Source organism: Xenopus laevis, chromosome 9_10L (assembly GCF_017654675.1).
Source record: "Xenopus laevis strain J_2021 chromosome 9_10L, Xenopus_laevis_v10.1, whole genome shotgun sequence".
Classification (NCBI taxonomy): Eukaryota; Metazoa; Chordata; class Amphibia; order Anura; family Pipidae; genus Xenopus; species Xenopus laevis.
In genome coordinates this window covers 18380575-18401216 of record NC_054387.1, presented here as the reverse complement: position 1 = coordinate 18401216, position 20642 = coordinate 18380575, and the positions used below count along the sequence as shown (strand labels likewise).

The 20642-nt window shown below is 47.1% G+C and overlaps 2 protein-coding genes across 6 annotated transcripts in view; one reads left to right on the top strand and one right to left on the bottom strand.

The window, feature by feature from the left end:
• Nucleotides 1–20642, top strand: part of LOC108701997 (traf2 and NCK-interacting protein kinase) — a 1005599-nt gene that overhangs the window by 748256 nt on the left and 236701 nt on the right. The gene's annotated exons all lie outside the window — the stretch shown is intronic.
• The window catches only part of zbtb46.L (zinc finger and BTB domain containing 46 L homeolog), a 41128-nt gene that overhangs the window by 3926 nt on the left and 16560 nt on the right, over nt 1–20642 (bottom strand). For 4 of the 5 annotated variants that reach the window (XM_018235006.2, XM_018235003.2, XM_018235005.2 and 1 more), the window contains exons 2-5: nt 17616–17716; nt 11420–12362; nt 3135–3419; nt 389–564 (exon numbers count right to left, since the gene is read on the bottom strand). In XM_018235006.2, the coding sequence (XP_018090495.1) occupies nt 389–564; nt 3135–3419; nt 11420–12323 (1365 nt within the window). In that variant the 5' untranslated portion in view covers nt 12324–12362; nt 17616–17716. The remainder of the gene's footprint in view (nt 1–388; nt 565–3134; nt 3420–11419; nt 12363–17615; nt 17717–20642) is intronic. The other variant, XM_018235007.2, reaches the window with a different exon arrangement.

Below are 20642 nucleotides of genomic sequence, written 5' to 3'. Positions count from 1 at the left end.
ATGAAGGGAGGGGTGTCCCCCTGATCACACACAGGAAGCAGACACCCACCAGTGGCCTGGTTCCAGTTCAGAGACCCAAGCTTTCTGATTCTAGATCAGTGGTCAGGACTAATGGCACAAGCTCCTTCTGTAGTGGCCACAGAGTAATGCTGAGAGTGTAACAGAGTCACACAAACACACTGCTGCCTGATTCACAAGCATTTGTCCATAAATACATATAGGAGGGAGCTTCCATATTGTTTCCCTCAGACAGTACACCATTGCATGAGAGATGTCAAGTCCAGAGCCCTGGGTGTGTGTGGGAGATTGGTGTCAGTGTGTTCAGCTTTGGGCTCCTTAGAAGCATGGCCTGAATGGTACCAGCTGAGATGCCAAGCGTTCAGCTTACCAGTGTGTGCCTCTTCATGTGCTCCCTCCGGGTGAACTTTTTGCCACAGATCTCGCAGGGGTACGGCCTCTCCCCCGTGTGCGAGCGCATGTGTCTCTTGAGGATGCACTGGTGCATGGCAGAGAAGCTGCAGTACGGGCACTTGAACTTCTTCCGGATGACGGTGAACTCATTGACTAAAGGAGAAGCAGGAGGTTTAGAGAGAGGCAGGATCATAGAGCAACCAACCTATACACAGTAAGTCCAACACCAGCAGAGCTCAGCTCACCAATAGCAGTGCATCACAATTGACTATGCCCTATGGCTTGACCCCCACCAATGTGTGACGACTGCAAGCCAAGGACCACACACCCAAAATAATAAGCAATAGCGGTTCGGTTCATTTATATTAGTCTACAGGCAATGGTAACATTCAGGGGCAGATTTATCAAGTGTCGAATTGAAAATTCTATAAATTTCAAATTCTTTTATGGTCAAAACTGTCAAATTCAACTAGGGAGCTATTCAAATTCGATTAGAGTTTCTTTTAAAAAATTCGATTTTTGAGCTTTATCATACTCTGGCCCTTTAAGAACTTGAATTCGACTATTTGCCACCTAAAACCTGCCAAATTGCTGTTTAAGTCAATAGGAGATGTCCAGGGATCAATTTGGAGTTGTTTGCAGCCTTCCTGACTTTCAAGTTTTTTTCTGAGTAAAGTTTTTAAAATCCAAATCGAATTCGATTCAAGTTTTCGGGTTGATTTTATTCATCCGAGTTTAAAAAATTAGATTTTATTAATAAATGCAGAAGATTAGGGCAGGGTTCGCTATATAGTGTACACTGAGAGGCACACTTATTAAAGGAGAAACAAACCCCTTATTAAAAAAACCCATAACCCCCTCCCCCCAGCCTAGCTGCTACCCCGGCCAAATTCCCCTAACTTTTTACTTACCCCTCTGTGCAAATTCCCGGGATCGGAGTTCACGAGTGCCATCTTCTTCTTCTGTGGTCTTCTTCTGGCGCTTCGGAAATTTTCGTGACTTTCGGCGCATGTGCAGTTGACAAAACCCCAAAGACTGCTCCAACTGCGCATGCGCCGATACGGAATTTGCTTCCCGATGATGACCGAAGACAAGAAGATGGCTGCCGTGAACTCAGATGCTGTGAATCTGCACCGAGGGGTAATTAAAAAATTAGGGGCATTTGCCGAGGTAGCAGCTAGGCTGGGGGGGAGGGTGGTCTATGTGGGGTAGAGTTTTTTTTAAATAAGGGGTTTGTTTCTCCTTTAATAAATGTGCCTCTTGGCAGGATTTACTGCAATTCCTGCGATCGAACGATCGAAGTAAAAATCGTACGATTAAATCCTTCTAATCGAACGATTTGAAGGATTTTAATCCATCAATCGAACGATTTTCCTTCGATCCCAAATTGGTAGGAAAGGCTATGGGGACCTTCCCCATAGGCTAACATTGGTGCTCGGTAGGTTTTAGGTGGCGAATTAGGTGGTCAAAGTTTTTTTTAAAGAGACAGTACTTCAACTATCGAATGGTCGAACGATTTTTAGTTCAAATCGTTCAATTCGTAGTGGAAGTCGTAGTCAATTCGATGGTCGAAGTAGCCAAAAAAATACTTCCAAATTCGAAGTATTTTTTATTCTAATCCTTCACTCAAGATAAGTAAATGTGCCCCTCAGTGTACACTATTTAGTGAACCCTGCCCTAATCTTCTGCATTTCTGCATAATCTTCTGAAGTGGTATAGCCCAGAGATTGTGGCAGTTACCTCAAGGTGGCAAGAAGGAAGGGGTGCATTTTGGGAAGTAGGAAGGAAGAGATAAACGGTTTAATGATTTGGGACCAACACATTATAACAATGGCTTTAAGCACATTGAAGGAGGGGTTCAAATCAGATTAGGGGGTGCATGGGCATAGCACAGTTTAGCAGTGTGTCCTGGACTAATCTGCCAGGTTTATGGGCGGTGCCACCAAAATGGTGGATAAATGGGGGATAAACCACAGGCTGCTGGATATTGTAATAAGAGGGTGACTGGGCCCAGGGAAAGAGACCAGACTGTGGGTGGTAGAGTCATTAACCCTTTCCCTGCCACACAAAGCAAAAAAACAAAACAAAACACATAGCACCAGGTAAGAAGTCTTAGTAGCCCCTATTAATGTCATTAGTCTGATTCCAGTCACACTGGGTGTGGGGGGGGGAAGAACAGTACACTAACACTATGGGGTATATGTAACAAAGAGTGAAATTCCGCCACTCTCCATTCATTTCTATGGGATTTTGAAAGGAGTATTTATCAAATTGTATTTTCACCCATTGATAAATATTCTTTTAAAAATCCCATAAAAATGAATGAGTGGCGGAATTTCACGGTGGTGATCTCTAACTTCACTCTTTGATAAATATACCCCTATGAGAGTAGCAATTCCCAACAGTTCTGATTTGGCCCGCTGGGGTACATTTACACTAAGGTGGTGTTGGGAGCCCTGGCAAGAACCACAGTACCTGAGCCATGGTTCACATGTATGTAGCCAAGATGGCCCATTATCTGACAGTTAGGCCACTGGATGAACATGCCCAGAATATAACAAGGAAAATGGAATTATGGGAACGGCAGGCTGACTGCTCTCTGACTCCAAGCCTTTCATCTTGTGGGTGATTTTTTTTGGGGGGAGGGGCAGCTCAGCACCTGTGGGGAATTTCTGCTGGAACAAGACTCGGGGAGAGGGAGAAATAACAAGAGTGAAACTTACGAGAGAGGGAGTGGGTACCTTTGGGCAGGTATTCAAACAGCAGGGAGCTCTCCTCCCCTAGAACATCAGCCTTTAGGGCCAGGAGGCTGTTTTTGCTGAGCAGCGCAGAGCGCAGGTTGGTAACGCTGGTGACCCGCGTGTGGTTCTCATCTTTCTCCAGCCCCAGGGGGTGAGACAGGTAAGTCCCCTCCCCACCTTGCAAGGACTCCTCGCCTTGGGAATAGACATCTGCTCGCTCTTCTCGGCTGTCCGAACTGCCTGGCTCAATCACTGTCACCTCATCACCTGTTGGTGGTGCAAAACAAATGGTAATGTGGGAAGGTGGGTAAGAAATCACTGGCACTCAAAGGGCAGGTGCAGGGACAGTCCCTTGCGTTTTATTAGCAGAAAATGAGACATTCGGGGTCAGTCCCCTTTATCAAGCATGGGGGGGTGGCAAGAGCGCATGGTCACATATTTATACACTTATTAACCTTATCTGCAGTATCACCATTCACTTAATATTTGGAAGAAGGTGGGCTTACTAGGACTCTTACTCTAAATTAGACTGCAAGCTCTGTGGGGGAGTTGCTATGCATGAGTTCAGATGTTACACATTACCCCAGTGTCCCCTTGTTTAGCATAGGACCTCACCCTCCTACCTGCACTCTTGACGACTGACCAAATAGATACCCCCACCCCTCCCAGGGACAGGCCCAAACACACACTCATACAGAGGAATAGGATACAGATACCTACACCACACACAGGTCTTTAGTGAAAAAAAAGACTATTAGTTTATTGCAACGTTTCGACTTCCTGATGACGGCTCGAGTTTGGAGCCGAAACATTGCAATAAACTAGAAGTCTTTTTTCACTAAAGACCTGTGAGTGCGGTTACTTTTTGATACTTGTATATTCGGATATAACCAGCACCCAGGCAGTTGATTCTTACAGGTTGTCACATACAGTGAGACAGATCACGGGCCCAGACACACCAGTAAAAAGAACAAGATGAGCTTAACATACAGAAGGTCTGCGGTAGACTTCTATCGGGTGAAATAACATACTCTGGTTGTGTACCAACCGGCCTGTCCAGGTGCAAAACAGGCCCCCAGTGAGAGCCAGTGCTAGGTGGGCATCTCGTTACACTTGCTTGGAAACACACAGATGCAATTAGCAGCCGGGAGGCCTGATAGGCCAGTGCAGCTATAAATTATAGAGGAGGCCAGGCCTAATATAGCAGCAGGCGCATGTAACAAAGGCTAAATTAACCTTCCTGTCCCAGACTAACGGATAAACCTACACACAGGCTGGGGGTTCCCTAGCCATCACCTTGTAATTTGGGACCCCAAGGTGGGAGGCACAGAATATGTAATTCCTTTCAACACCCAAAGGTTCTAATGAAGTCTGCACATCCAGTGCCCCTAATACACGCAGTGTGCCCTACAGAACTTTATAGTCCCTATTAATAATCTCCGCTTCTTTGTTTCCATTTATCCTTGCCCCCACCCTTCCATTATCTGCCCTCCCCACCTCTGGCACTAAACCAATACACCCCACGCCCACAGCCCACCACTAACAATACCCTTTCACTCCTGGGAATGACAGCAGTGAGGGGCGGGGAGCTTGGAGTTGCAAAACAGGATACAGGTTGGACCAGTTTCCCTAATACCCCTGCCAGTAATTGTCCCCCATCCTATATTATGAGGGTGTCAAAAAGAGCCCCCCACCACCAGTGTGAGCCTACTGGGAGTCACCTGATTCTTTCAGTTCTTGTTTGCCCCTCCCAGTCACAGGTGAGTGAAAGCAATAATGATCTTCCAGAGCCCCCATATGCCCCTCCTTGCATCACTTCTGCTCCTGGGGGACCAAGGACTTTATTAGGCTTATAAGCAAGCATGAAACAGGACTGTGATCCCAGCCTTCTATATCTTTCTGGCACAAACGAGGTTAACATGTGGCACTTCCCACAGCAAGAATTTGTGAGCCACTAGCCGGCCACACGGTATAATTAGGGCATCTTAAATCCAAAACGGGGACTTCCCACTTGGGAGCCCAGACTTTAATAGAGTTTATATATAGTTGGCCCTAAAGTCCCTATACCCCAATGGCACAGTACCCTCCAGTACAGGATAACCAATATACTGCCATGCACTTTAGCATTATTCCTCCATCTCTTGGCACTGAGCCACTTAGCACCCAGAATTCAAACTATTCTCACTAGGGCACCCGGATGTGGTGTATCTCGCATATGCAAACACTGGATGTGGCACAACCAACTGCCCATGATTAAGTGCCCGTGGGGTGCGAAACGCGTAGGGCCTATGGAGATGTAGAAATATATTTTTAAACTTTGACCAATAAAGACTGAATTTTTTAACTTATTCTTTTGGCCCTGTGTATTCCTCTGAGTGCCGAACAGCCCTGGCTTTTCTGTTTGTCTGTGCTGGTTTGCCGCTCACTGAAGCTGGGGGTCTGGGGCTGGTGCACCTGGACCACATGATCTACTTGTGAGCTAATTAAACTATTGTTCTGGAGCACCTTCCTTTTCTTTTGTTACAACTGACCCTGGCACAGGAATGACCATCCAAGGCAGAAGGGCAACATTACCGGCAAAGTCTGTGCCAAGGAGATTAGGGGATATGGGGCGGGGCAGCGAAGTAAATATGAATGCCCAGAGAGGGAATATGGGGCCTGGCAGCAGAGGGAAGGGGTACAGGAATGCCCAGAGAGAGCATATGGGGTGAGGCAAGGAAGGGAAAGAGTATAGTTATAGGGAATGTGTGGCCAGGCAGCAGAAGAGAAAGAGAATGGGAATGGCCAGAGAGGGAAGGGGTATAGGAATGGCCAGAGAGGGAATATGGAGTGAGGCAAGGAAGGGAAATGGTATAGTTATGACCAGAGAGGGAATAAGAAGTGAGGCAAGGAAGGGAAAGAGTATAGTTGTGACCAGAGAGGGATGTGTGGCCAGGCAGCAGAAGAGGAGTATAGGAATGACCAGAGAGGGAATATGGTGCAAGGCTTAGGCATATGGAGAATGTGCACATGGCTCTGGGCATTTACAAGAGTCAGAGTAAGCTCACAGCAGAGTGACTAGCATGTGCCAGCACAGGGTGAGTATCAGTCGGGGGCACACGCAGGGGTGGTGCCAGGATTCCTGGCTGTTTATTTGCACTAGAGACAGATAGGGATAATTGCAGGGAGTAGAAGGCTGGGGGTGTAGAGTTACTGGGCACAGGGTCACTAGTGAGTAGGACTCTCCTTTCCTTTGGGGGAGGGGTGACATATTTCGCTGTACCAGTGGCTGATGGTCCCTTGGGGCCCCCTCCCCTATTGCACCTTTCAGCCAGAGGGGCCTTTGTGTGTACTGAGAGGGGCCCGGTACAGTCTATATGTCTCCCAATGATACAGCACTGCCTCCCACTTATCTCTCCCAGCAGAGGACAACCCCCAGGGCTAAATTATCTGCCCTCTGCATACACTATGGCCCATGTAAAGGCTTGTAAGAAACATTCCATCTGCATGTAGGTGAAGGGGAGGAATGTGGGGCAGTGGGGGGGGGAAGAATGTGGTAGTTTCTCTAGGCTGGGTCAGGGCCTTCCTATAGCCGGCACCTTCAGCACAGGGTGGACCCACAGTGGGATGGGGACAAGCTTCTTGCAGGGAAAGGGTTAACAATGCCAGCCTCAAAGCAGATATAAAGCAGCACCAGCTTCGATGCCCCAATACAGCAACCTTGAGCAGCCCTGTGGCAGGGAAGAAGTTAACCCTCATTGGATCCAATACCCTATTACTAATGTATGACATACTGTTAAAAAATGACCCAACTGTGCACAAAGAGCCCTTCAGGGCACAGTCCTTGCCCCACCCCGGGCAAACAACCAAAGCCTGAGATCCCTATGTGGAAGCTGTCTATCTGTCTGAGCCTGTGTGTGGGGGCAACAGGGATAACAAAGTTACAGCAGGGTGGAGCTGGCAGCCTCAGAGGAGAGTAAGTTCATTAAGTGGAGCTGCTACTCCCACAGGGACCCCCACACACTCACACTTTCCAGCCCAGAAGATAAAACAATTATTCCTGGGAGTGGAACAGTCAAATTCCGTGTGGGAAAAAAACTCCCTGCACAGTCACACCTTGCCTAGTCAATTTTGGGGCATCTGGGCTCACCTACAAATGCTTTGCAGAGGCACAGGAACCCACAGGTCTAGTGAAATGGCAGAGGTGAAATACAGGATCAATCACAGGGAATTATGGGAGATGTAGTCCAACGGTTGCTGAAGGCACGCACAGAGCAATGGGCAAAGGCTGCACTAACAATAACTCCTGTCCCACCCCTCCCTCTGGGGGAGATCACATTGGGAGTAATTATCCCCAAATACACTGAGCAAACTTGTGTCCTTGGTAACCAATCCTGGATCAGCTGCAGATCATCCAGCCACCCCCACACACAGGGTTCTGGGTAGGGTTGCCACCTGGCCTGAATTTTACCGTCCTGGCCGGTAAAAATGATGCTTGATGCCAATGTTATTAATAGGAAAAAACGGCAAGAATATAGGAAGGCCAGTATTTTATTCCAGTTCTGGGGCATCCCAGGCCAGTCAGAAGGGGAAACACCTTGTGCTTGGGACTATTCTATAGAATCTGATTCCAGTGCCTTGATTTGCACATGGGGGGCCTTATTATACATTGCCCATGCGGGTGAGATTTTAAAGTGGCCACTCTACAAGGGCAGTTGGTCCCTTTGTGGCTTACACTGGCCACTCTAAGGTGAGAACCTGCCCATATGGGCATTGACCCCAGCATGGTTTACACAGGCCACTCTCAGGTACAGTGAGACCATTTAAAGGAGAACTAAACCCTAAAAATGAATATGGCTAAAATGCCATATTTTACATACTGCACTTATTGCACCAGCCTAAAGTTTCAGCTTCTCAATAGCAGGACCTCAAACTTGTCACAGGGGGTCACCATCTTGGAAAGTGTCAGTGACACTTACAGGGGTCGTCTCAAATTATCGAGCAGTAAATGAGGTTGGTCTGTAATATAAGCTGATGCTACAGGGCTTATACTCGTGCTTGTTGCACTGGTTTCTGTGCTGCCATGTAATAATTATCTGTATTAATTACTAAAAAGCCATATAGTGTGACATTTATATTCTATGAATACTATATATTTTGAGTGGGTCCCTAAGTTCAGTAACTGACTGACAGCACAGAGTATGTGCAGTGAATCAACAGAAAGGAAGATGGGGAGCTATTGGGGCATCTTTGGAGACACAGATCTTTACTGCTAAAAGGCTGTGGTTGCCTTGGGCTGGTACAGAAGCCCAAAAAACATAATATACAACATTTCTAGCTACTTCTTTAGTCAGGCTTTAGTTCTACTTTAAGGTGGCATTATCCATTTGGGCAGCTGGTGCCAGTCTGACTTACACTGGCCACTTAGGTATGGTAAGAGCCTGTAAGGTCTCACTGTATCTGTATCTAGCAGGGAGCACAGGTGAGTGTTAGAGGCCAAGTGGAGCAAGGGTTAAAAGCAGCTCAGTCACACAGTGGTGTTACCATAGGGAAGAGAAGGGGAGGATGGAGTGGAGCGAGGGGGAGGAGGGCAGCAATGGAGCCTGGGGAAAAGGAATGTAGGGTGGGGAAGGGAAACACTCAGTCCCAAAACTGCCACTGCCAATCTCTAAAGCGCCTCTCAGCTTCCCAATCCCCTGCACACTCATCCATTTAACTGCCCCCCCCCCATGGATCTCGCCTGCCAGAAACACTGCCAGTCTGCAGCAACACTGTGCCCCACCTCCATCCAAACTTTGCCACAGGAAGGACGTAGCACTGGCAAGCAGTATAGCAGCACCGACACAAGAAGCTATACCCTCACACTGTACTGTCTAAGGGAAACCTACTACCCATATGTATAAAAACAGATATTAGTTATAGTTTCCCCAATATATGTTGCTGTAAAGCACATCTCATGTCGTTCCCTCCCTGACAGAGCAGAACACATGTTCCAGTGCCCTTCACCTCACTGGCACAGGGTAATAAGAAATGCTGGGTTGATGTCTCACCTACTCACTCTGATAAAACTGGGGGGCTCTCATATTCTCTTCAAGGGGAGTTCTTACGAGGAATTATTCTGGGAGAATAACCCCTTTAATTGGCCTATTTTATACCCCTGTCAGGACCTGGATGCCCTTACTTTTCAGACACTCCTCTTCCAAGTTTACCTGTGTGTGTTTGTAAGGTGTGACAAGCTCAGGAGCCAACCAGGCCCCATGTGTTGTAATGAGTCTAGGAGAAGGGTATTAAAAGTATATTAACATACAATTATGTGTTAGGAGAAACACCCTAGGCTTCACAGGATTTGCATTCTGTAACAGGAGGAAGGTGCTTCTTCTCCCATTTACACCTGTCCCTCTGCAACCTCACCCAGGCACCTTCCAGCAGCCCCTCTGAATGACAGATAATTAGGGGAATTTCATTATCCCTTGACCTAATTTCTCAGCACGGGGGAAGGTGAAAACTGCCCTGCACGACAGGGGGAAATCCCAGCACGTAAGCTCCATGCCACAACGCCTCCATGCTGGGGGGGAAGCGACTTGGCTGCTGGTGCACAGTGGGAGGGGGATTCTTACCGTGTATATTTTAGAGAGTTCAGTTTTAAGGTAACTGGGGCCACTTCTGAGCTTCTGCGCAGCTTGCAGTGAGCTCAGACCAATCAGTACTGTGCCTCATTATATTGATCCAAGACTGAAGCCTTATAACCCAAACAGAACTTTGCCAAGTCAAGTCTCCCCTGTTTATCCTCACCTACTGGTTCCTGTTTAACTATGACTGGGTGGCATTGATGGGTGCACCAAGGTTAGGGAACAAAGTGCTCACAGGCTCAAAACCAGCCCTGGGTTTATGGCATAATCCCGGGATGGGTAGCATTAGCTTAATGGGATCCGAGGAAGATGAGTCCTAACTGCCTTTCCAGGCTAGGAACAGATGAACCCAAACCAAGAAGCTTCTGGGTCTCCATAGAAACTAATAGTAAAGGAACTGCAAGGTCAGGATGACCCACGGATGAACACAGCGAGCCAACTATAGGCACCTCAGAGAAGCATGAACAACTATACCAACTAAACAGCCACTTACCTACCCCAAGTCTTATCTAACAATAGAACCATCTCTGAGCACTACCCCCAGCAGACAAACTACACAATTGATCTACTCAAAGCAGAAACAATGTAACTGCCCTTATGTGCTACCCCAGCATAGTGTATATGAAATGGCTCCTAAGTACTACAACCAGAGCAGGCTTATTATGCAACTGCCCCTAAACCATTCCCCCAGTAGACAAACTACACAAGTGCCCTTATACTACCCAGAGTAAAGACTAACAATGCAACTGCCCTTAAAGGAAAACTATACCCCCAAAATGAACACTTAAGCAACAGATAGTTCATATCATATTAAGTGGCATATTAAAGAATCTTACCAAACTGGAATATATATTTAAGTAAATCTTGCCCTTTTACATCTCTTGCCTTGAGCCACTATTTCGTGATGGACTCTGTGCTGTCTCAGAGATCACCTGACCAGAAATACTTCAACTCTTACTGTAACAGGAAGAAGTGTGGAAGCAAAAGACACAACTCTGTCTGTTAATTGGCTCATGTGACCTAACATGTATGGTTTGTTGGTATGTTTGTGAGTACAGTGAATCCTACGATCCCAGGGGGCGGCCCTTATTTTTTAAAATGGCAATTTTCTATTTATGATTACCCAATGGCACATACTACTAGAAAAGTATATTAATATGAAAATGGTTTATTTACATGAAGCAGGATTTTACATATGAGCTGTTTTATGCAATATCTTTTTATAGAGACCTACATTGTTTGGGGGGTTTAGTTTTCCTTTAAGTGCTATCCCCAGCATAGCATACAGTATATGAAATTGCTCTTAACCACTACCCCCACAGAAAACTAAATATACAAATACCCCAACTATCTTTAAGAAACCCCTAGCATAGATTAACTATGCAATTGCCCCAAGCATAGTTTTGTAATACAACTGCCCCTAAACAACCTAAACTATAGACTAACAATGCAATTGCCCATAAGAGCTACCCCTACTTAGTCTAATCTTGCAACTGTCAATTATTCCAGAATATTCTTACTATGCAACTGTTCCTACGTTACCCCAGCTGACCCAACTTGTACTAACAATTTAGCAGTGCAACTGCCCAAGTTACATTACCCCAGCTGGCCCAAATGAAGCGGCTTAGAGACAAGAGCTAGATATAATGCTGAACTTACTGGAGTTGTCCTGGTTGCTGTAATGCCACTGTGAGCTGGAGATGAAGGAGGGCTCTGGTGAACCAGTTCTACAGCTCTCTACCATCTGTTGGGTGATGTGCCGGACAGTTTCCTTGTTCTTTCTATTCTTCCTCCTCCCAGAGTGCTGCCAGCCTTCCCCTTGCTCCAAGTAAGAAGCCCCAGGGTCACCCTTGTCAGGGCCTACATAACGAGATGGAGAGTCCTGCTCATCTTTTATATGCACAGTTCCATAACATACGTCTCCTGCCCAGGACACTTCATCCTGGCTGTCCCCCTTCTGTTCAGTGTCCTCCTTCCCATAACTGCTCCCTCCCTCATGACAGCTGGCAATGGCAGAGTCTCCTGAGGAGTTGGCTGGACTTGTCCTTCTAGCGAGCCAGGGAGAGATGCTGCGCCCAGCCACAACGGCAGAGAGAAGAGCCTCAGCGCTGCTGGATGGACCACCCATATCATAGTCTGTTAAATCATCTGAAGTCTCTGACTTTATGCTGATGTCCAGAGCGGCCTTGATGAAATTGTGACAGGCCTGGACGATGTCGGTCATCTGCAGGTAGCTGGCGGCAGACATCACCTCAATGACATTCTTACTGGTCAGGGCCAAGTGAGCTGAGTACATAAAGTCTATAATGGTCTTGAAACCTTGAGCGGTGACTATGTCCAGCTGTGTGATGGTGGTCTGCTCCGATGCTTTTTGCACCTGGCAGTACAGGGTCTTGAAGTAGCGGCTGCTGCCCAGCAAGACGTTTTTGTGCGCTTTGAAGATTTTGCCCTCCACGATGACGCAGACGTCGCAAAGGATCCCATGTTGACGCTGCTCATTCAGCTCCTGTAGCAGCTGCCGGTAGTGGGAAGGGATCTCCATATCCTCTTTGCGATTATTCATTTGTGGGTGCTATGTTTGTCTGCTGCCCCCCACACAACACTGACAGAAAGAAAAAGAGAGAGAAGGGCAATTATTCAGTGAAACAGTTCTACACCACTCTCATGGCTACACAGACAATATGGCCATAAATAGAGCCCACAGATAATAAGATCCCCAGGGATCTGTCTAATTACAGGTACCACATAGCAAGGGCCTGGCCTTCTGTTTTTAATCTCTTTCTCTTTCACTTGTAAGCCCACCAGTAAGCTACACAGGGCACAGCCTCTCAGTAATCATCACTAAGCTACGTGAGCTAGTGTCCAAGGGCAGGGCTATTCCCCTAGCCAACAGACTGGGCAATTCCTCCCAGTGTATCCCTACCCAGTAGGCTCCTTGGGATACATTCCCTCCACTGTGTTACTAGCCAGTAGGCTCATTGGTGGGGGTCCTTTCCATTTCCAGTGTATCACTAGCCAGTAGGCTACTCAGGGCAAAGTCTTTCCCAGTGTATCACTAGCCAGTAGAATGCTCATGGGAGTCCCTCACAGTGTATCACCAGTTCATAGGCATCTTGGTGAGGAGGTCCAACCCAGTGTATCACTAGTCAGCAGGCATCTTGGTGGGGAGTCCCTCCCGGTGTATCACTAGTCTCCTTGGTGGGGGGTCATTTCCAGTGATGGGGGGTCCCTCCCTGTGTTTCACTACTAAGTAGGCTCCTTGCTGGGAGGAGTCTCTCCCAGTGTTTCACTATTCAGTAGGCTCCTTGTTGGGGGGGTCCCTATCAGTGTCACACTAGACCCCTTGGTGGGAGGTCCTTTCCAGTGTACCACTAGTCAGTAGGCTCCTTGGGGGGTGGGGGTCCCTCCCAGTGTATGGCTAGTCAGTAGGTTCATTGGAGATAGGGTTGCCACCTGGCCGGTGATGATGGTTGATCCCAATGTTATTAATAGGGGAAATTTAAATATATAGGAAGGCCGGTATTTTTTTTTGGAAAAGGTGGCAACCCTAATTGGGGAGTGGGGGGTCCCTCCAACTGTATCACTAGTCAGTACGCTCCTTGGTGGGAGGTCTCTCCCAGAGTATCATTAGCCATAGGCTCATCAGAACAAAGTCTCTTCCATTGAATTACTAGCCAATAGCCCCCTAGTATATCACTAATCAGTAGGTTCCTTGGGGTATGGGATATCCCTTCCAGTGTATCACTAGTCAATATGTTCCTTGGTGGGGGTACTTTCACGTGTGTCACTAACCAGTAGGCTCTTTGGGGTGAGTCCCTCTCAGTGTATCACTAGTCAGTAGGCTCCCTGGTGAGGGAGTCCTTTCTGGTGTTTCACTAGTCATTTGCTCCTTGGGGTAGGTCCCTCTCAGTGTATAACTAGTCAGTAGGCTGCCTGGTGAGGGGGTCTTTTCCGGTGTTTCACTAGTCATTGGCTCCTTGGGGGGCCCTCCTAGTTTATCACTAGTCAGTAGGCTACTCAGGGCAATGTCTCTTCCAGTGTATTGCTAGCCAGTAGGCTCCTTGGTGGGGAGTCCCTCCTAGTATATCACTAATCAGTAGGCTCCTTGGGGTGTGGGTAGGGTTGCCACCTTTTCCAGAGAAAAATACCGACCTTACCTTACATTTATAATTTTTCCCTATTAATAACATTGGGATCAACCATCATTTTTACCGGCCAGGCCAGTTAAATACCGGCCAGGTGGCAACCCTAGGTGTGGGATGTCCCTTCCAGTGTATAACTAGTCAGTAGGCTTCTTGGTGGGGATACTTTTGAGTGTGTCACTAGTCAGTAGGCTCCTTGGTTGGGGGGTCCCTCCTAGTGTTTTACTAGTCATTGGCTCCTTGGGGGGTACCTCCTAATGTATCATTGGTCAGTAGACTGCTTTGTGGAGGGTCCCTTCCTGTGTATCACTAGTCAATAGGCTGTTTGGTGGGGGAGTACCTCCTTATATATCACTAGCCAGTAGGCTCCTTGGGGGAGGTGGAGGGTCCCTCTTATTGTACTACTAATCAGTAGACTGCTTAGGGGGTTCCTCCCAGTGTATGTCTTGTCAGTAAGCTATTTGCGGGGGGGGGGGGGGTATTAGTGTATCGCTAGTAATCAGTAAGTTCCTTTGTTCAGTGTCTCAGAGTTTCTGACAATGATATATCCAGTTACACAAAGTAGACTCACAGGTAAAAACAAGCCAAGAGAAATCCAACATCTCCAGGAGAGCTAGAAAAGTACAAATATTTATGGGCACACATGAGTTAAATCGAGGATCAAAGAGAGAGCCAGGATCCCACTTTTGTGCTGAATTCCAGGGCACAGAACATCAAAGGGGCTCACATCCACCCCCTGCCCCCTCTCTTCCTCCTCCCCACACCCTAATGCTACTAGGCTTGGGAGCTGGAATTTTGGCTTAAAGGAATCAAATCCTGGAGCATGCTGGGAGCAGGTAGAGCCGCAGGTAACATGGCTGGGGGAGATACAGAAGGGAAAACTAAAGAGGCTAGAAAACCTAATAAAAATACTAGAAGCATGTAGGCATACAGAAGAGATAGGACAGTGGCATGGGGAAGGAGAGCAGGTAGTCACAGGGACAGGAGCAGGCCCGGACTGACAATCTGCCTGTTCGGGCATTTGCCCGAGAGGCTGCTCTATTTTTTCTTTAAGTGGGCCGATCCTGATCTCTACACCTTATTAGAAAGTGCCACTGCCTTTCATTGCATCAGGCGGGCTCTAGGACCGCTCCTGCATCCTCTCTCCCACTCCTCTGTTCTGGTGCTGCCGTGCTCTATGCAGGCCCGCGCGCTATCAGGAGGCTACAGTCCCAGGCCCAGCAAGATTTAGATTTAAAGGGGGGCCGGCTGTGCTGCTCTTTCAGGATTAGCTGGCCCCCCTTAAGATCGTGAACATCGCTGAAGACCGGATCTCTCTCTGCACTTCGTTTCTGTGAGTCTTTGTCACTCTCTGTCCCTGTCCCTCTCTGTCTCTCTGTCTCCTTCTGCACTATCTGTCACTCTCTCTCTGCACTCTGACTCTCTCTCTGTCACTCTCTCTGCACTCTGACTCTCTCTCTGACACTCTGTCCCTCTCTCTTCCCCTCTCTCTGTCACTCTGTCCCTCTCTCTTCCCCTCTCTCTGTCACTCTGTTCCTCTCTCTCTTCCACTCTCCCTGTCACTCTGTCTCTCTCTGTCACTCTGTACCTCTATCTTACTCTCTCTTCCCCTCTCTCTCTGTCACTCTGTGTCTCTCTCTTTCCCTCTCCCTGTCACTCTGTCTCTCTCTGTCACTCTATCCCTCTTTCTTCCCCTCTCTCTGTCACTCTGTCTCTCTCTGTCAATCTGTCCCTCTCTCTTCCCCTCTCTCTGTCACACTGTCCCTCTCTCTTCCCCTCTCCCTGTCACTCTGTCTCTCTCTGTCACTCTGTCCCTCTCTCTCTTCCCCTCTCTCTGTCACTCTGTCTCTCTCTCTGTCACTCTGTCCCTCTCTCTTCCCCTCTCTGTCACTCTGTCTCTCTCTGTCACTCTGTCCCTCTCTCTTCCCCCTCTCCCTGTCACTCTGTCTCTCTCTGTCACTCTGTCCCTCTCTCTTCCCCTCTCTCTGTCACTCTGTCTCTCTCTGTCACTCTGTCGCTCTCTCTTCCCCTCTCCCTGTCACTCTGTCTCTCTCTGTCACTCTGTCCCTCTCTCTTCCCCTCTCGCTGTCACTCTGTCTCTCTCTGTCACTCTGTCACTCTCTCATCCCCTCTCTCTGTCACTCTGTCCCTCTCTCTTCCCCTCTCTCTGTCACTCTGTCCCTCTCTCTTCCCCTCTCTCTGTCACTCTGTCACTCTGTCTCTCTCTGTCACTCTGTCCCTCCCTCTTCCCCTCTCTCTGTCACTCTGTCTCTCTCTGTCACTCTGTCCCTCTCTCTTCCCCTCTCTCTGTCACTCTGTCTCTCTCTGTCACTCTGTCCCTCTCTCTGTCACTCTGTCTCTCTCTGTCACTCTGTCTCTCTCTGTCACTCTGTCTCTCTCTCTGTCACTCTGTCTCTCTCTCTTCCCCTCTCTCTGCACTCTCTGTCATTCTGTCCCTCTGTCCCTCTCTCTGTTTCTCTCTGCACTCTCAGTCACTCTGTCCCTAGGAACCAGACGGCTTTAATAACAAACTGGAGAGCTGCTGAATAAAAAGTAATAAGTCAAAAACCACAATTAATAAAAAATGAAAACCAATTGCAAATGGTCTCAGAATGTCCCTCTCTACATCATACTAAAAATTAAATTGAAGGTAGGTTGTGGTTCTCTTACATAACTTACGGTTTGTGGGAAATATCACATACGTACTCAAGAAAATCGATGTCTATAACAATATAACTCTGAATGTGAGTGGCTTGTCGGGTAGATGCTTCTGATTTAGCGACATTAAAGTAGTCAGTCAAAATACTGAAATTTAACATTTATACTATGTTAAAAGCTTGAATATCTGTCATGGAAATTTTATCTAATTACCATTGCATTGCTATGGCATGTTTTGTTTATGTTTGTTTTATGTGTGAAAACAATAAAAGTTTTATCTTTAAAAAAAAAAAATTAAATTGAAGGTGAACAACCCCTAAGGCAGCTCTTTATGCGCATACATTTTTTAGTTTTACCCCAATATACTGTATGAGTGGATGTGTACAAGTCAGACCATTGCGTCTTTACATGTGGGCTGCTTTGATTTTTTTTGCCCGGGCTGTTTTTTACCCCCAGTCCGGCCCTGGACAGGAGAGTGGGAACCCAGGCACATGAGCAGAAGACTGGATTCATAAAGCATGGATTGTGTGAATACAGGTAACATTCACAGTAGCAGATGTGCAAGTGGGACAGGGATGTGTCACTAATTAGCAGTTATGTATCAGTGGGCAGAACATTCTGCACAAGGCACTGTCCCAAGGCAGAAAGTAATTTGCTGCAAGCTCTGCGGCTTTCACACCTTTCTATTGGAGCTGCCTGTCACCTGGAGACCAGCATGTCCTGTTATGATAAGCACAAGCCACAATGTACAGGAAGCCAACATGCCACTAACACTAATATATCCCAGGCAGGAGCATCAGGCTGCATGACACTCAACTAAATCTCATTTGGTGATGCATAACTAGACAGTAAGCTCCTCGGGCCAGGGTCTCCCATTACATCACTAGGTGAGCCAGGGTCTCGTATTATACCACTAGACTGCAAGCTCCTCGGGCCAGGGTCTCCCATTACATCACTAGGTGAGCCAGGGTCTCGTATTATACCACTAGACTGCAAGCTCCTTGGGCCAGGGTCTCCCATTAAACCACTAGACAAAGGGCTTGTAAAAGACCTACCAAGAGCCAATCCGTGTAGATTCTTGTCTAATGATGACTGGGTATCAGAAACGTTTGGGGCATGATGGTTGCCACACCACTGAGGGAGATCTGGGGAAGCCCTGCAAAGGAAATAAAAGCGATGAATGCCCAAGAACAACTCACCCATTGATATTGTCAGATAGGCAATGCATGCAGAGATCTTATCGTTAGCAGACAACAATTTTCTAAACTGTCCGATCGACTAAACGACTGATCGCCATGGCTCTACACACAATTTATCACAGATAAATACATGTACACATATACCATATCTAGCCACCCCCTGGTTTGAATAAATCCCCCCACCCACACACTTACATACATGCCACAAGTGCATCATTGAGCCGGGGTTGTGCATATATATGTATAACCAAACCCACCGTTACGTTCTGACTCATCAGTGGAATCTTCTGAACGTACTGGATACTTTTCCATACCACCACAGGTCATTACAGAAAGGACTGCCTCATCAAATGCCCCACCCAAAGGCACAATTAACTCATGGCCACTATATTTTACAAATAACTAATAATAAATAAACAGTCAGTCCTCTTATATTATACCAAAAATCAGTAAACTCTTTGAGCCAGTAACTCCAATTACACCAGTAGACCACTGGACTGTACGCTCCTAGGTCAAGGTCTTTCATTAGAACACTAGGGTTTAAGCTGCTGGGGCAGGGTATTCCACTATACTACTATACATTAGGCTTCCTGGTGAAGGGCATCCCAATATTCTACTATAATGTAAGCTAAGGGGACAGGGTCGCACACTACACTACTATTGTGTAAGCAGAAACCTCCCTCTCTTCCACTATGCAATTATAGTGTTAGTTTGCTGGGGCAGGATTCCCCACTATACTACTATAGAGTAAGCTTACTGGGGCAGAGTGTCCCACTATACTACTATAGTGTAAGCCCAATTTATTCTTTCCCTATTTTCAGTGAACCCAAGTGCCACTAGCAGGGGTATTGGCTGATATACAGCAGAAGAGACCGATACTGCTGCTCTTCCTGTATCCAACTACTGAAAATCAAAAGCCAGACACGGCAGTATGTTCCGGCATAAGGAAATTTGGTACAGGGAACCACCCTTATCTGGAATAGGGTCAGGGACCCATTTAGATAAAACAATGGTTATTTTCCTGTGGTCAGATCTATATTCCAGGTGCTGGCAGATAATTCCCCCTGTAGCACAGAATGCTAACCCTCCACCAATGGGGAATCTGGTCTTTTACCTGATCACAGTATCCAGTGGGTAGAGAGGAATTCCCCTGGCAAATACATTGGATGTCACTAGTCTGTGTATGGTTCTAGCCCTGTGTATATACCTTGTATGCTGAAGGGAGGGCCCCACTCTTTAAGGGAACAGGCTACATTTTATTAAGGGACTGAGGCCTGTGTATAACTCCCCCCCTCTTTGTGCAGTAGAGAGGGTCACGCTCTGAAAAGGAATAGGGTACATTTTATTAAGGGACCCATTCTGTAAGGGAGTAGGGTGCATTATTTTTAGGGACATAGGCTTGTATATATATCCCATGTGTTCAAGTGAGAGGGGGGTCCACTTTATAAGGGAATAGAATACATTATATTTAGGGACAGGGAGTTGTGTATATCTCTGTGTGCAGAAGGATGGGCCCGAACCGTGAGGATATTCAGGGATATTGATGTTGGGCTGGGTAATGTTTCAACCGCTTGTTATTTCCTGTGAAGCTCTAATTTATCTGTTCTAATTCTAAGTGGTTGATGGGACTGTTGGCCTTAGCAACCAGAGAGTAGGTTGATGTTGATATTTATGTGGGGGGGAGGGGGATTCTGTTATTATCCTTATCTGCCCTCTTATATGTTGTACCCGAACATTAAACATGGCAAGCAAACATTTTGTGTACAGTGAAACAGTCATTGACATGTTAGTAAGAACACAGCATGGATTGCATAGCTGACCCACTTACATGGGATTAGGGTTGCCAGCTTTTCTGGAAAAAAAATACTGGCCTTCCTATATATTTACCTTTTTCCCTATTAATAACTTTGGGATCAGCCATAATTTTTACCGGCCAGCCGCCAGGCCAGTAAAATACCGTTGCATTACACCAGGGGCAACAAACGATGCCCAGATGCACTTAGACAGTAGAAGATCGTTTTACTCTGAAGCCAAAGATAAGTTATAATAATGCACTCATGGGCTAACAGAAGCCCCTCAAAAATTGCAACTTCCAACACTGTCCTTACCATAGTCTACTAACTTCCCAAAGGGTCTAAACATTGCACTAAGGCCATGGATATATATTGATACAGGGAGTCATATGCAATCTCCATGGTCAATGGGAGGGGGGGGTGATGATACATAACCTGCTGGCTGCAAGGAGCAGAGGGACCTGGGAGTGATCCAAATGTCCCCCCCATACTGCCTACCCAGCCCCCAAGTCTAGATGAAAAAGCCCCCTTCTCACACAGAAGGTGGAGGAAAATTTGATATGGTAGTGAGATACAGGGATGGAGGAGGAAATGCAGAAGTGGGGGGAGGAAAAGGGGTTAGAGAAATAGTGAATGGCTGGGGAGGAAAGAGTTATGGGGGTAGAGGTAAGGGGGAGGGAAAGAGGTTTGGGAAATAATGAGTAGCTGGGGGGAAACATGGGTGGGGAGATATGGGAAGGGGGAAGGATATAGAAAGGAGCTATAGGAATGGGGTAGAAGTAGGAAGCTGGGTAGGAAGCAATTTGGGAGGGAGATACATGAATGAGGGGAAAGTAGAAAGCTGAGAGAGGAAGGGATATGGGAAAGAGATACAGGAATGAGGTTGGAAGGAGGAAGTTGGAAGGAAGGGAGACACAGGAATGGGGGGTAAGAAGGCAGGACTATAGTGAATGAAAGAGTTTCGACTTGGGAGCAATGTACTCAAATAAACTTTGCCGGGAGGGGGTAATAGATTCAGCCCCCTCTTATTTAGCCACTGCCTGGAACCAAACACCTAAAGAGGCTCTTGTGTTAGCAAGCTCTGTAACAT